Genomic DNA, 16,165 nt, shown 5'->3' with positions numbered 1-16,165 from the left:
ATATGCAACAAACTTGTCGGTGTATATCATATTATAAAGTACAAACATGTGCTATTAAATAATGACCACATCAAAAAACCATGATCCTTACTATTGAGTAATAGAGGACCACTTTTTATAAGAGAAAATTGTGTCACAAAACATACTAAGTGAAATCTACAACATCTTCAACAATGAATTCTAAGAAAATAATTTATATACTTAGTTGTTTCAATCTTTTTGTGACATTTATATTCATTCAAGTCTCAAGTGAAAATGTTTATAACTCAAAGAAATGTGTGTACCCTGCAATTTATAACTTTGGTGACTCAAATTCAGATACTGGAGCTGTATATGCAACATTCACATCTGTTCAACCTCCTAATGGTATAAGCTTCTTTGGAAGCCTTTCTGGAAGAGCTTCTGATGGCCGTCTTATCATCGATTATATCAGTGAGTTGAACTTTATCTTCATAGATTCACATCCACATATAAAAATTGGCTTGGTTGAGTTTCTTTTTTTGTGCATACTAATATATTTATGCATACTCATTAGAACCATGTAGCACCGACACTTTAGATTGAAGGTGTATTTGGTGTCTGACACGACTTTATCAGTAAGACTGTCATGGTTCGGTACAAGAAGAAAATGAAATTGAACCAAACTAAACTGTTACGCAGTTTGGTAAATCCAAACTGAACTGTTAAAGGTTCATCTGAACTTATAAAGGCTCGGTGCACCGGTTCTGTATTTCTTAATCGAACTAAAACTACCTTTACAAAAAACTGAACTATAGATTTTTGTGTGTATATGCAGCTGAAGAATTGAAGCTACCATATCTAAGTGCATATTTGAACTCAGTTGGATCAAATTACAGGCATGGTGCTAACTTTGCAGTAGGCGGTGCATCGATTCGTCCTGGTGGTTATAGTCCAATCAACCTTGGTCTTCAAGTATCTCAGTTCATATTGTTCAAGTCACACAGCAATATTCTCTTCAATCAACTATCTGACAACAGTTAGTTTCTCATCATATTTGCATTCTTGTTTATTATGCCTATTATTTTTGTGTCATTGTTCGACACATGTCAATATCAGACACTAAAAACGTCCTCAATCTGAAGTGTCGATGTTACATAGTTAACGAGTGATGGTTGTGAAAATTGAACCTATTATTTATAGGGACAGAACCACCTTTCAGAAGTGGTCTTCCAAGGAATGAGGAATTCTCTAAGGCTCTTTACACAATTGATATTGGGCAAAATGATCTTGCCATTGGTTTGCAGCACACTTCAGAGGACCAAGTTATAAGCTCAATTCCTGATATCTTGAGCCAATTCTCGCAAGCAGTTCAGGTAATTAGTAACCACCAAAGAAATAAAATTTTCTTGACACATTATTATCAATATTTTAAAAACCGGACCGAACCTTCTGATTCAAGTTAATTGAACCGAGAATCAACCAGTTTGCTAGTTAGTTTGATTCTGATTACACAAGTCTGGTTGAACCAAGCTGAACTGCAATTGGTTTAATTTGGTTCAACCGTGGTTGAACTGATTAAACCGATTAAACCTTGACTCAAAAGTCTAACCGGTACTATCTCCGTTATATTAATTATATAGCAATTTGGTTATAGAACTAATAGTTGTCATTACTATGTTTTAGCAATTATACAATGAAGGTGCAAGAGTGTTTTGGATTCACAATGTAGGACCAATTGGATGCTTGCCCTATGATTACATCTATTATCAACACAAGGAGGGTAACTTGGATGCCAATGGCTGTGTTAAACCTCACAATGAGATTGCTCAAGAATTCAATAGGCAACTAAAGGACCAAGTTTTTCAGTTAAGGAGAAAGTTTTCATTAGCCAAATTTACATATGTTGATGTGTACACAGCCAAATATAAACTTATCAGCAATGCAAAGAGTTTAGGTAACGTTCAAATCTCCAAAAGCACACACCAATGTATTTAATGCAATGTTTTGACCAAGGCTTTAAAAATATGGCCGCGAATCACAATCATGGTTGCGTCTTGATTCTTGATATTGCGGAGAGTCGCACTCACGTGCGGATGATGCGGCCTTAATTGTTGACGCGGACAAAAAAATGCCGCAACTGTTAGGCTGGATGTCATGACTGGGGTTCGAAACCCCAGCTCCCTCATTTGTGTGTGTGAGTTTATGATGACTTTGTCATTTCGTCTATGTACCAAAAAAAATGAGTATTAAATATTAACTTTATAGTTGATATGTGGCAGGTTTTGCAAGTCCATTGGAATTCTGCTGTGGAAGTTACTATGGTTACCATATAAATTGTGGGAAGAAGGCCATAATAAATGGAACAATTTATGGCAATCCATGTAAAAATCCTTCTCAACATATTAGTTGGGATGGTATACATTACTCACAAGCTGCAAATCAATGGGTTGCTAAACAAATTCTCTATGGATTCTTCTCTGATCCATCAGTTTCAATTGAGAAGGCATGTTAGTTTCTGAGCATGAATGATTCAATGGATTGATTATATTGTACTTTACCATATAAAGTGTACTTAATTAAGGCTAATCAAAATGATGATTTTGGAACCATAGTGATGGTATAGAAAATAACTTAAGGCTGTAGTTTCACTTGCAATCTCGATACACGAATACTAATATAGATCAGATACATTAGTTATTTAATGAATCTAAAAAGTGAAAATTCGCTGGAGGGAGGGAGTACACTTGTATTGGAGTACACTTGTATTTTCACTACTAAACTTTACGGTGACAAATACAAAATTTTATTAATAAAAAAACTAACATTTAAAAAAGGAAATAAAAAGAATAAAAATAAATTATAAATTATGACAATGAGAGTAATGCCAAAATCTTATCACGTGTAACTGTATATTATTTAACTAGTGACAAAACTGTCAGTGTATATATATTATATACAACTTTGATATTTAAAGTTACTATGAAATTGAATAACCATTTCAGATTCATACATATTGAGAGAAATTTTCTTACCAAAATTAATATAACTATAAAGTATAGTGCGCTACCTTAATCATGAATTCTAGAAGATTAATTCATGTACTTTGGTGTTTCAATCTGTATGTAGCATGTACATTCATTCATGTCTCAAGTGAGAATATCTATAACTCAAAAAAATGTGTGTACCCTGCAATTTACAACTTTGGTGATTCAAATTCAGATACTGGAACTGTATATGCAACATTCACTGGTGTTCAACCTCCTAATGGTATAAGCTTCTTTGGAAACATCTCAGGAAGAGCTTCTGATGGCCGTCTCATCATTGATTTTATCGGTAGGTAGAAAGAAATATTATCTCATCATTGATTCACGGTATCTGACCGACACATATGGTTACATTGATTTATATTATTTTTTTCAATTATTATCAATGTCGACATGTTAGTGTTAGGATTCTGTGTTTGTATTCGTGCTTCATCGAACTATTTTGTTAGTAAAGAAGAATTAGTCCATGAGAAAAAAAATCCAGATCCAATTTAATCTCAAGAAAGAATAAAATAAATTTTTTGTACCTGAAAAAATATAAACCAAGATAAAATTGATTCATCAACTTTTTGCCCCTTCTAACTAACCATCATGATAGTGCAAGTTTGATTTCCTACTTTTAGTTTCCAAACATTGTGATTATGTGTAACGTAAAAGTAGGAGACCAAAATCGCACAATCACGAGTTTTAAAGTTGGGGCATGCCGACATTGCGAAAATGAGGGAAAATTAGGGTAGCTTATTTTTTGTGTCATTGGATATATGCAGCTGAAGAATTGAAGCTACCATACCTCAGTGCATATCTGAACTCAGTTGGATCAAATTACAGGCATGGTGCAAACTTTGCAGTTGGAGGCGCATCGATTCGTCCTGGTGGTTATAGTCCATTCCATCTTGGTCTTCAAGTATCTCAATTTATATTGTTCAAGTCACACACCAAAATTCTCTTCAATCAACTCTCTAACAACAGTTAGTTTTTCCTCGTCTTTGCATTTTCTTTCATGTACATTAATACTTTTTACCGAAGTTGTAATTTTGGTCACAATCCTTATAATGTAGATACAAATCATAATTAAATGCGACTGACGCGACCTCAATTGCGGAGACATCAAACGTCTCTATTCAAATCGCAGTCGCAGACCTGTATTTAAAACATCACTGTATACAATAAGAACATTGAGTAAATGGTGATTCTGATGATTGATGGCAGTTTTGAAAACTGATTCTATGTGACATTATTTTTAGGGACAGAACCACCTTTCAAAAGTGGTCTTCCAAGGCCTGAGGAATTTTCCAAGGCCCTTTACACAATTGATATAGGACAAAATGATCTTGCCTATGGTTTTCTGCACACTTCAGAAGAACAAGTTCAAAGGTCAATTCCTGATATCTTGAGCCAATTCTCCGAAGCAGTAAAAGTAAGCAACAATTAAATCCTTGTTTACATTATCATATAGAAAATTTATTATAAAAATGTTCGATACGTTTTAGGTGATAATCTTTCAAACTAGGCCGTAGTATTTAAACACCAATTGTAATATGTAACCTTAAGGTTGCATGTTCTTTGTTTTTTCCGGTTTTCGTATATGTTTTCTTTTGAACCAGGATTGTTGTTCTAACAAAAACTAATACTACTTGTTATGGCTATGATTTAGGAACTATACAATGAAGGTGCAAGAGTGTTTTGGATTCATAACACAGGTCCAATTGGATGTTTACCCTTCAATTACTTATCTTATGAGCCTAAGCAGGGTAACATAGATGCTATTGGCTGTGTAAAACCTCAGAACAAAATTGCTCAAGAATTTAACAAGAAGTTAAAGGATCAAGTGTTTCAACTAAGGACGAAACTTACATTAGCCAAATTTACATATGTTGATATGTACAAAGCAAAATATGAACTAATCAGCAATGCAAGGAGCCAAGGTGATGAAATGTTTTCACTATCATCAAATTAGGAATTTGGACTATGTGCATTCATAATGCACAATCCCGTGACTGCATGCAGCCAACCACTTCGATAATCGTGGGATCGATGATTGGACAGTCCTGATTTCAATGCAAATTTTGATTTAAAAAAAATACAAGTTTAAAATTTGGACTATTTGATCTTGATCGAATGACCACTGAAGTGGCTGACTGTGTGCAATCACGAGACTGCCTAATCATCAAATTAGTCAGTGGATAATAAACTTATATCAGGAAATCATAAGAATCTGTCATGACATTAATTTGTGGTAGTTATGAATAAAGTCGATATTTTTAAACGACGTAACAATTTATGATTGGTTGACAATATAATTTTATTTTCATACTAACAATACATATCAAGTAAATGCTTAACTTTTTATGTTTGATTTGTGGCAGGTTTTGTGAATCTGTTGAACTTCTGTTGCGGAAGTTACACTGGTTACCGCATAAATTGTGGCACTAAAGAAATGATAAATGGAACTGTGAATACAAATCCATGTACAAATCCTTCACAACATATTATTTGGGATGGAATACACTATTCTCAAAGAGCAAATCAATTGATTGCTAAAAAGATCACCTATGGCTCCTTCTCTGATCCACCAGTTTCAATTGGGAAGGCATGCTTATGAGTTCCATAATCCAACGGACATGCACTGAATTGAAGACCATGCACATGAGTAAGAACAAACTCCGATATTTCTGAGCAAAGACATGTTCGTTAACTCTGATATGTCAGTATCGTGTCTGAATTGTATAGTGAGCAAATCATAATGTTCTTACTTCACTTTAGAGATATCAGGGCACTTTGCCTGGATTGATTAATAGATATCACAACTTGTCTACTTTCGGAGAACGTGTCAAAATTGGCTGAACTCTATTATAAAATCGCTGTGTCGTTTTACTGTGTCTAACTCTTTATCTTGATATTTTGGTTTCTGTTTCAAACAATTACCATGTAGAGCATGTGTAACGTCTGCAACATAGTGATTTGCTCATAACTTCATTTATATAAGGATTTAATTGGTATGCACTGTTGTAAAATTATTTTACACATGCATCCATTCACCTGTTGCCACATTGTGTGATGTGTTTAAAAATACATGTTATTTAATCTCATAGTTAATTTTGATACTGATACTGTGATTACCAAAATAAATGCCTTGATTTGTTTGCAGATTTGATGTTTACTTTTTATCTTGCATTACAATGTAAGCATAGAAAGATAGTTAGTGTCATATTCATGCTTGTCATGTTCATAAGATCCTTGACTATATAACAAATGGTTGCATCTCAAACATGGTTAGAAGAAACTGAATTTTCCAACACCAGCAGAGAAAGTGAAGTTTCAACATTCATTTGTTTACTTAGAAACTTGTATTTCCACAACTCATATATTTAAATATACAAAGAAGAATATTCATATATAGAAATTTCCTGTGCACTATATAGAAAATAGATATAGAGTAACTTATGTGAAAAATCTTAAGTAAGAAAATATTGAAAGTGAAACCTATTCAAACTTTGTTATTCTTTTCTGTAGTGAAATTTGCAAACCAGATAAATCTCATTGTGTTGTGTATATACAGCCTCAGATTCATAGGACTTTAATGCCATTGTCTTTTATATGCTGAGATTTGGAATCAAGAAGAGTTTCTAATGATCTTTTCGATTTTCTGTTCCTTGCTCTTCCTGCTTCTTTTAACAACTCGGCCAACCTACGTTTCTCATCGTCAACATCAGGGTTGGCTGTTCCAAGCTTCTCTTCTCTCATGCCAACAACATATTCCAACATTTCAATGGCATCATCCACTCTGCAAATCATTGCAATTAACAAGAAATGTTAGAAATTAAAACCTCAAAATAAAAAATTCAAGTACTCCTTAAAACTACGTTATATATGTTGATGTTATTCAGCTTGTATTATGTTATTTGACATGATATAAATATAAAATTATGCCTTGGTAAGGGATGAACCGATATAATCCAAACACACTTAATCAGATTTTATCCAGACTGAACCGAACCGCATGCTAGTTTTAGAGTATCAAGAGAGTACTAATTATTTTTCTCCAACAATACTCTATTTATTGATATCTCAATCGATCTACTCCATATTAACATTATAATCAATGGTTTTCCTAAGATCTATGCATTATCTTAAACGACAGATAAAATGAGACAAATAGTAGTACATTTTCGAGATTAGAACAAAAAAAAAAGAAATAATAGACTCCTAAGGATGAGACAAATAGTAGAATGAAAAATGTTACCTTCCCATTGCATCATAGGTTCCTGCAAGATTGCTATAGACTCCCAAGGTATCAGGATGATAAGGACCATACTCCTTTTCCAATATATTCCTAGCTTCTTCAAACAAATCTGTAGCTTCATTTATAGCATACCTTTGGACACAAGCAAGACCCATTTGGTTCAATGCAATTCCAAACAACGCTGATTTTTTCTCTCCGCTGGCGCGAAATTTCGCGACAGAACTCTTAAAGATGTTATAGGAATCAGAATAGTTTCCTAACATATAATACATAACTCCCATTTGTGCCTCAATTCCAGCAATAGTACTTTGTTGACCAGGAACATTGTTGTATATTTTCAATGCTTTTTTGAGTAACTTCAAACCCTTTTCCAAATCATTCATGGATTGGAAAATTGCAGCAACGTCTACCAAACCATTAGCAATCTCTTCAAGAGGGATTCCGGGGTTTTTCTTCCCGAAAATTCGAAGAGCGTTTTCGCAATAAGTTTTTGATTCCTTGAACTTGCCTATTTTGTTGTATAAATCAGCTAACCTTACAAAAACTGAAGCAACTGTTGGATGATTCTCTCCTTTGGTTGATTTGAAAACAGTTAAAGCTTTCTGATAAGAAAAAATTGCTTCATCGTAGCGTGCCAATGACAAATAAGCATCGCCTATGCTGCAATCAACCGAAGCAACGTCTAGTTCCTGACGGTTTTCCGCCATAACCATACTTGCCAAAACATAATGCTCTAAAGCACTTTCATAATCACCTTTTGAGTCACAGATTAGTCCCATCAATCTCCGATCAGCCGCTTCTTCAAACGAAGCAGGTAAACCGTTTCCCATATGAATATCAAGAGCCATTTGACACAGCTTCCTAGCTTCATCAAATTGCAGTGCTTGAACATGTGCCTCGGCTACATATCGACATGTCTCGCCAAATCGAGGATCGGTTTCGCCTAAGACCTGCCCTTGAATTTCAAGTCCTGCTGTATAAAACAGTAGAGAATTCTCAATATTTCCCATCATTGCATAAGTATCACCTAATTGCATACACCCTGCAAACTTAGCCAGTGCGTGATCTGGACCATCCTCTAACACTGGAACATCGATCGAACGCTCGAGAATCGGTATAGCCTCGTTGTATTGTCCTAAATTACAGTAAATTGTTGCCAAAACATGAAGACACATCACCAATTCTAAACTTGGTTTACCATCTGCAGTACATATCTCAAATGATTTCAGAGCTCTAAGAGCCAAACCAAGAGCCTTGTTCGGATTCTCGCCAGAAGATAACATATCTCTCGTTATCTTCAACAATAATGGTCCAAGATCAGGATTATCTAACTCGTCAACAATACCGTCTTTCAAACCAAGCTTCCCATACTTCCTCATCATATTGTAAAATCCATTTCCTTTTCTATTTCCCTTCTCATTCCTCTTATGCAAACTTCGACTTTTCGCAACCGACTTCGATGATACTTCACCGGTCCTTGGGCTTGATGAAACAATAACTTTCTCAATAGCATTGACATTGGAATCCTCTTTACTTTCTGTTGTTACAATCTCTTTTGTAATCTCCAAATCTACAATATCTCCAACGAGATGACACAACTCGGAATCGATCCTCGACTCTTCACCATACGAGTAAAAACTAGCCCTTGAAGGTGATTGATCAGAACTTCTCATTTCATAAACATTGGTATACAATTGTTCAATTGAAGTATCTACAACACCATCAATAGCTAAATCAATTGAATCACTTTGAATACTTCTTGGACTTAGTGTACTCCTCGGTGATGCTTGTTGAGTAAAGTTGTCCTTATGAGGAGTATAACTTTCACTAGCTTCTTCTTCCATAATTAATGTAGGCATTGAATTCAACACTATAATCACCTAAAATTAATCAGTGAAATAATAAGAAAAACAAGTTTGAAATTCTTCTTAAGTCCCTGTTTGGAATTTCTATAACAAATGATAAAATAAAGTAAAACTGGTTTCATGGATGTTATAAGTTGTTTTCATAAGCTATATCGAAGAGCTTATAAAAATAAGCTGAAAACATCTTATGGTCATGATCATAAGTTGTTTCTACAAGTTCTCTCAAACAGTCTCACAAGTCTCTTTATTTGAGTAAATAAACTCAAATAAGTCAATCCAAATTCCAAACAATCCCTAAATAGGAAAACAAGAACTAAACACTAAAGAAAATAATCAATAATTGACTATACTTTACATTCAATTCTTCTAAATTGGAAAACAAGAATTAAAAACTGAAGAAAAGAATCAGAATACACTATAGTACATTTAGACCCTGTTTGGATAAATTGCTTAATTAAATGCTTATGACAAAAAAAAAGAAAAATCGCAGAAAATTCTATAAGAAGAAACAGAATAGAAAACAAAAAGTAAAAGAGAAATGAATCAAACTTTATAACTCATCACAGCAAACAAAAAAGAAAAAGAAGATAAGAAAAAGGCAAAAAGCAACTAAAAATATTCCACCTGGTTTGATTGCTTAACATTTCTTCTTCCATAGATTCTATTTCCTATCACACAACACAAAACAACACAAAAAACTTTTCTTCTGAATTTCCACTGTTGTCACTTGTCAGTGATCAAATTCACGGTTTTAAATTGTGGTCGCAATTGCAGCTATACTTCGGAACTTTATATTACCGCAGTTGAAATTGCGATTCTAATACTATTATAGAGACCTCAAAATCCTTTATACTGCAGACCACAATTTAAAACCATGATCAAACATTCAAATTCATGAAAACAGAAAATAAAGAAAAAAAAACAATATGAATCAAGAAAATCAATGAAGACAAAAACTCATTGAGAATATAAAATGCAAACAAGCAAGAAAAGAAACTCATTGAGGACATACAAAAAACACATAAAGGGTGTGACTGAAACTGAAACTAAATCATAATAATAGCAAAAACAAACATAAGAAAGACAATAAATGAAATGGGGTGTTATGTTACCTTAATTTAGTATTCTCCAAAGAATAAAAACCAAAATTTTACAAGGTTATTTATAAGGGTGTTTGTGTTATGTTATGATTGATGAATGAATGAATTTTGATGAATATGTATCATTTGTATTGAAATTCATTCATTTATATCTATATATACATGCACATGTTGTTTGGGGTAGGTAATGGAATTTTAGTGAAATGATGAGGGTAAAATGGGAATTTTGAATGGATATATTGAGATTTTCTAGATAAAAATGCATGTGTGTGAGTGTGGAAGCATAGAGTTGGAATTTTGAAGCAAAACTTAGGAAGGTGACCTCTCTCCCACTTTTTCCTCTTCTTTAATTGCATTTTTTTTAAAGGAAAAATAATAGTGAATTTTCTTAAGTAACAATTTTGGATTGTTTCTACTGTCAAAAAAAAAAAAAAAATTTGGATTGTTTCTCAAATATTTATCATATTTAGACCAAGCTGGAAATAAATAAATAAATAAATAAATAAATAAACATGTTTCTTAAGCGAAAATTGGTTAGCACAAGAACAATAAAGTTTAGTAAAAAAAAATAAAAATAAAGTCAAGTATATTATTGATATAAAAAAAACTATATTATCGATCGATTTTATGAATTCCAAATATTGTGGCTATTAATAACTATGAAATATTTGACAATTGACTTGTTATTGATTTATGGTGGAATTAATTTTTTGTCAGACTTTATTTACTTTGGGTGATTGTGTCAAATTCTGGATTTGTGAGACCTTTTTCTCTGGAAACTGTGTATGTGAGTTTTAGTTGTGATTGTCGCTTCAATACAAATCAACAAATATAGTTTTAAATTTTTTTTGACTCAAGTGAACTCTGAAATTAACTAAGTGTTAATTTTACGTAAAATAAGTACAATTTTCACCTAAAAAATTCATAAAGTAAATTGAGTTGCCTTTTCATATCAAATAAATACAATAAAAGTACTCAAAATTTTCATCTCATATCATAATTTTAACAAAAGTAGTTACAAAATTTTGATTATTTGACAAATATGTAAATTTTTGTTAAAACAAAAAGTAAAAAACATATATTGTTCACTATTTTTTTTTTGTCTACGATGAATTTGAAGATCGAACTTAAAATCTAATGGATACTGCTCAAATCTATTACTACTAAATCAAATCTAGTGGTCTCATTCTTCACTGTTTTTGTTTAAAAGAGTTTAGCCGATTTCATAAAAAAAAAAGTTTAGTAATAAAATTTCACACACTAAGTTATGAAAAGTGTAAATCCAAATAAATTTCATGAACATTACTATGGAGTCATGTATGAATTAAAATATAATATAATATAATAATAATGAATAATGTTAGAAATTTAAACATATATATTTTTAAAATAATTTAGAGCAAAGTTTATAAAATAATAATAATAATAATAATAATAATAATAATAATAATAATAATAATAATAATAATAATAATAATAATAATAATAATAAGTAACTTGGAGGAAATTTAATCTCAAACTTTGCGGTTGAAACGTAAGAAACAGAAGGTGGCGGGATTAACGGCTTTTTGAAGCGAAAAGACTAGCCAGAATGTTAAAATAACCGTGCAGTGTCGTTGATGAAGGTGAAAGTTGAATTAAACACTTGCCACGTGGTAAACGGTGATAGCAATGATTGGTTAGAATTTATCCCCAGGAAAGTGGGCCTAATCCAGCTGGTAACTTGTTAGCAGACATGATGGACCCCTCATACCAACACATTTATGTGGGCCTACCTTGGGCCCACTTCTAAAATATACATATTCCCTATTATGTACCAATTTTATTCTATTTATATTATATGCTAATGAAAATAAGATGGGGAAAAAATATTAATATGGGAGAGTTTTAGAAATGATGAAGCAAGTCATGAGATTGGGTTTTATTTAGGTAGGTTGTTAAACTTGGTGTATATATATGCATGGTGTGGTGAAGTTTATCGTCTACAAGTGAGATAAATCTTTTATTAGGAATAAGTATGTTTTATCATTAAAGGTTTGTTTAAATTTGACTTATTTTTGAGGTTATAAAAATAGTCTATGCAAATAAATAAATTTTTATGTTAATTCATAAATTTTTACTAACAAAAATTGCATCTTTATAAGATTTTTTTTTTTTTTATAAATTACCTTGAAAAGATTATGATAATATATAAAAACTTATTTATTTGCATAAGCTATTTTGCATAAGCTCAAAATAAGCTAAGACCCTACATTAATAAGTTTCATCATTGAATCAAATGAGGTGTGATGTAATATATTGATTGATTCAATGAGGTAAAAAAATTGTGCATGGTAAAAGATTAATTGTTTCATCATTTGTACGTATTAGACAAAGTTTATATATAATACCTTAATTTTTTTTTTCTAGATTAACTTTCACGAATTGTGCGTAGTTCATAAACAATCAATAAAAATTAGTTACATAAGTAAATTAGTTACATGTGTCTAGAATTCCACTCTAAAATTCGCATATTATTCCCAGTCCAGGTGACAGAGAGGATTATTGTGACACCTCTCATTGGGTCGGTTTATGAGGATAAAATGGTTTGGGAGGAGGAACGAAATGGTTGTTACTCTGTCAAATCCGGGTACAAGCTTGCTATGAAGTGTATCTTCCGTAATGATAAATACCATGTGGAAGGTAATTGGAAAGAAATATGGAAAGTGCATGCTTCGCATAAAGCGCGTCATCTTCTTTGGCGACTATGTAGGGGATGTATCCCAACGAGGCGTCGGTTATTAGAACGTCATGTTGATTGTGATGTTCATTGTCCATTATGTGAAGATGAGGTAGAAGATGATGTACACACTTTTTTCACCTGCGTTTCTGCTCAATCCAGTTGGCAAACAGCTGGACTGTCATCTGTCTTGGGCTCCGCAGCTTGTCAGCAAGGTAGTGCAGCAGATAGAGTGTTTGTCTTGTGTCAGAATGAGGATTACGCTACTATAGGTAGAGTGGCTACGCTGTTATGGAGTATATGGCATAACCGGAATGATAAAATTTGGAATGATAATTTTAGAAGCCCAAACCAAATTGGTCGGGCTGCGTTTGATCATTGGAACGAGTGGTTTGCAGTCCATAAGTTACGAAGTAACGATGATCATGATGTTCCGCTTGTCAGCACCAATCGGTGGGAAAAACCTCGTACAGGATGGTTAAAGTGCAATGTAGATGCAGCATTTTTTGTCGGTGCAGGTAGGACTGAGATGGGTGCCTGTTTTCGTAATAATTCTGGTGAGTTTATGGCTGGAATTACGCAGTGACAGCAACTAACTTTATCAACAAAGGAGGGTGAAGCATGGACATTATTGCAAGCTATGAATGAAGCTAGGAGTAGATGTTTTGAAAACGTCCAATTTGAAAGTGACTCTCAAGTGTTGGTTGATGCTATTCGTACCAAACGGCGCGGGAACTCAGAGTTTCTTTCAATCGTTAATGATATTATTCTTGTTATGTTATCATGTGTGAACTTTGAAGTTAAGTTTATTAGGAGACAAGTGAATTCGGTTGCTCACACTTTAGCTAGGGCGGCCAATTCTTGGACTAGTTTCCATAGATTTGAGATTATTCCTTCATGTATTGAACTTTTGATAATTAATGAAATGCAGTAAGTTTATTTGGTTCAAAAAAAGTAGGGTGTGCAGATTTTGAACTCAGTTCATGTATATATAATGTGATGTCTCTTATCTACTGAGTTAAGTTCACAAGACACATGAATAAATTTATAAATGGAGTAAAAATTTAGTATGAGTACTACTTGCAAATTTACTTGTGTCGTAAAATAAGTTTTTTTTGTACATAAAATAAGTATTTTTCTATTAAAGTCGGATAGGACCATAATGAATGTTCTATCTCTCACAAGAATTAGGGTCCTTTTGACCCAGCTTTTTTTAGTGTTTATACAAACAGTTTATGCAATATAAATTAAGTTTTATACAATTTTATAAGTTCACACTAGTGAAAATTGTAATTTTATAAGCTATTTTTATTAAAAACTATCTTGACAAACTTATAATAATATATAAAAATTGTATAAATTGTTTGCATAAACTCTAAAAAAAGCTGGGTCAAACGAGCCCTTAAAACATTAAAAATTTTATAGTTAAATTCGAACTTTTAGTTAAAGCTTAAATCCCCGATCTTCTTTGGTAAAAAAAAAACCAAATCCCAGATCTTCTCATTCAAGTAATATTGTTTTTTATATAATTTGTTGGTTCAACCAAAAGATATTGAAGGTTACAATTATAAAGAACAAAATTCAGGTGCAGTTTCTTTCTTTTTTTTAACGTCATTTTTCTTCTAATCTACTGTATTTTTTTTTTTTGTAGAAAAAAGAGGGCTAGCGTCCAACAAAAGAAAAAGAAACTATAAAGTTACGTGAATATTTCTAGTCATGCAAACCCCAGAAATGTCATCCGAGAGGGGACTTAAGGCCTCCGTAGGAAGAGTCTCCATAACATAAATGTTAAAAGAATTCATAGAGAATCTATAATTAGCCAGCCGGTCAGCACTTCTATTTCCCTCCTGCCAGGTATGGTTGAAATGCACCTACCAGTTTAACTTTAGAAGCTCTTGTATACGACGCACCAATGTAAGGATCTAATCACCAATGTAAGGATCTAATCTACCGCATTCTACAACTTAGGTCTAAATTTACTATGATACAAATCTAGGATTATAAATTATCTCACAAATAAACGACTTAAATCGAATTCTCTTTTCCAAAAAGAATCACGTTGTCAACTTCCAACGCATGTTACTATTGTTAATGTTATTGTTTAACATATGAAAATATAGAATACTTTTTGAATTGATAATTCTAACCAATATGGTAAATTTTGAATGATCAACAATGAAGTTGTAAGTATTGTATTGTGCAAACCTCCTCTGGTGACTTGTGACAAACACAATGATTAATAAATTAGAGTTGTACGTGGATCTCTAGTGCAGAATATTAGTAGAAAATTATTTACTTTGGATTGACAGGTTATTATAAGTCATTTGCATTATGAATTTATGATGCTAATACAGTTGCAGATACATTGGCGAATTTGGCGTGTGATAATAATAATGTAATTTTCTTGAAGTTTCTACTCTTTGGCAAATCGTGATGTAATTTTCTCTTCTTTGTGCTTAGGTACACTCTTATTATAAAAAAAATGACATGTTTAAAATTAAAGTATGCACATAAAATTAAAATTAATACAGGGTAATAAGGTAAGTATTTTAAAAAATATATATATGTTAGGAAGAATTAAAATAAACAAAAGGAAAGGGACAAATCTAGAAATGTGTTAGACAGGGGACCAAAATCATTTAATTCTAAATAATAAATATTTAAATATTATTCTTAATTTAAATATTTAAATATTAACTCAAAAGTTTGGGCAAGTGGTAAAATAACAATTTTTTTGAGTATGGGAAGTCTTGAGTTCAAGTCTTATCGGTGTCTTTTGAGAAAAGTAAATGTAATTATATTTGTAAGTGCTCTTTGAGCCATAAAATTTTCATTTTAGACTATGACATCATCCTTCCACCCTAAATTTGAGTGTAAATTAGACATTTTCTGCATGCAACAACGGTGGCTAATCCATTGCTTATAAAAAAAAATAGTGACTAATCCATCGAGGTTTGTGAGATCCAAATTGATGATAAATTTTTTCTAAAAATTTAATACTGCTAAATACCCAAACTCAATATCAACCTCAAAATCTTGACTAAATTAGAAAAATTTGTGTCATATTATCTAAAAGCTCGAGTAATTTCCTTCAACTTCAAATATAAGAAGAAAAAAAATCTATGAATTTGGAGCAATTACGTGTAACTTTTACCCAAATGACATGTCCCTCTCCAAAATCTAAGAATGGGTATATCCTAAATTCTCATGCTTCCTCTTATCCCTTCTCAAAG

General features: G+C 32.3%; 3 protein-coding genes across 4 annotated transcripts; 2 read left to right on the top strand and 1 right to left on the bottom strand.

The window, feature by feature from the left end:
• The first annotated feature begins 79 nt into the window (after positions 1–79).
• LOC123906571 (GDSL esterase/lipase At5g14450-like) lies at positions 80–2,567 on the top strand. The gene is made up of 5 exons (XM_045956507.1): positions 80–432; positions 797–997; positions 1,162–1,334; positions 1,645–1,915; positions 2,241–2,567. Exons 1-5 carry the CDS (start codon positions 174–176, stop codon positions 2,471–2,473), a joined length of 1,137 nt encoding a protein of 378 aa, XP_045812463.1. The 5' UTR covers positions 80–173; the 3' UTR covers positions 2,474–2,567.
• A 368-nt stretch (positions 2,568–2,935) lies between these two features.
• On the top strand, positions 2,936–6,004 carry LOC123906570 (GDSL esterase/lipase At3g27950-like). The gene is made up of 5 exons (XM_045956506.1): positions 2,936–3,294; positions 3,773–3,973; positions 4,250–4,422; positions 4,660–4,930; positions 5,372–6,004. Exons 1-5 carry the CDS (start codon positions 3,036–3,038, stop codon positions 5,605–5,607), a joined length of 1,140 nt encoding a protein of 379 aa, XP_045812462.1. The 5' UTR covers positions 2,936–3,035; the 3' UTR covers positions 5,608–6,004.
• Positions 6,005–6,475: 471 nt separating this feature from the next.
• On the bottom strand, positions 6,476–10,536 carry LOC123906569 (protein KINESIN LIGHT CHAIN-RELATED 2). 2 transcript variants are annotated; one of them, XM_045956505.1, is made up of 3 exons: positions 10,226–10,536; positions 7,249–9,128; positions 6,476–6,789 (listed from the first exon to the last, which is right to left on the bottom strand). In XM_045956505.1, the coding sequence occupies exons 2-3, from the start codon at positions 9,105–9,107 to the stop codon at positions 6,573–6,575; spliced, it is 2,076 nt and encodes a 691-aa protein (XP_045812461.1). In that variant the 5' UTR covers positions 9,108–9,128; positions 10,226–10,536; the 3' UTR covers positions 6,476–6,572. The 2 variants fall into 2 exon arrangements, with proteins under 2 accessions (XP_045812461.1, XP_045812460.1); XM_045956504.1 differs by having other exon boundaries at positions 7,249–9,118; positions 10,226–10,444.
• Positions 10,537–16,165: the final 5,629 nt, after the last annotated feature.

Source organism: Trifolium pratense, linkage group LG2, assembly GCF_020283565.1.
Source record: "Trifolium pratense cultivar HEN17-A07 linkage group LG2, ARS_RC_1.1, whole genome shotgun sequence".
Taxonomy (NCBI): domain Eukaryota; kingdom Viridiplantae; phylum Streptophyta; class Magnoliopsida; order Fabales; family Fabaceae; genus Trifolium; species Trifolium pratense.
The sequence above is the reverse complement of the archived record's forward strand: the minus strand, read 5'-3'. Positions and strand labels throughout refer to the sequence as shown.

Bases quoted from the DNA above. Each gene is read 5' to 3' on its own strand.
- LOC123906571 (XM_045956507.1), top strand. From the start codon at position 174: ATGAATTCTAAGAAAATAATTTATATACTTAGTTGTTTCAATCTTTTT. The intron at 1,335-1,644 runs GTAATTAGTAAC...ACTATGTTTTAG, and splicing joins AATTCTCGCAAGCAGTTCAG to CAATTATACAATGAAGGTGC. The intron at 1,916-2,240 runs GTAACGTTCAAA...GATATGTGGCAG, and splicing joins CAGCAATGCAAAGAGTTTAG to GTTTTGCAAGTCCATTGGAA.
- LOC123906570 (XM_045956506.1), top strand. From the start codon at position 3,036: ATGAATTCTAGAAGATTAATTCATGTACTTTGGTGTTTCAATCTGTAT. The intron at 3,974-4,249 runs GTTAGTTTTTCC...CATTATTTTTAG, and splicing joins CAATCAACTCTCTAACAACA to GGACAGAACCACCTTTCAAA. The intron at 4,423-4,659 runs GTAAGCAACAAT...GCTATGATTTAG, and splicing joins AATTCTCCGAAGCAGTAAAA to GAACTATACAATGAAGGTGC.
- LOC123906569 (XM_045956505.1), bottom strand. From the start codon at position 9,107: ATGCCTACATTAATTATGGAAGAAGAAGCTAGTGAAAGTTATACTCCT. The intron at 6,790-7,248 runs GTAACATTTTTC...AATGATTTGCAG, and splicing joins ACCTATGATGCAATGGGAAG to AGTGGATGATGCCATTGAAA.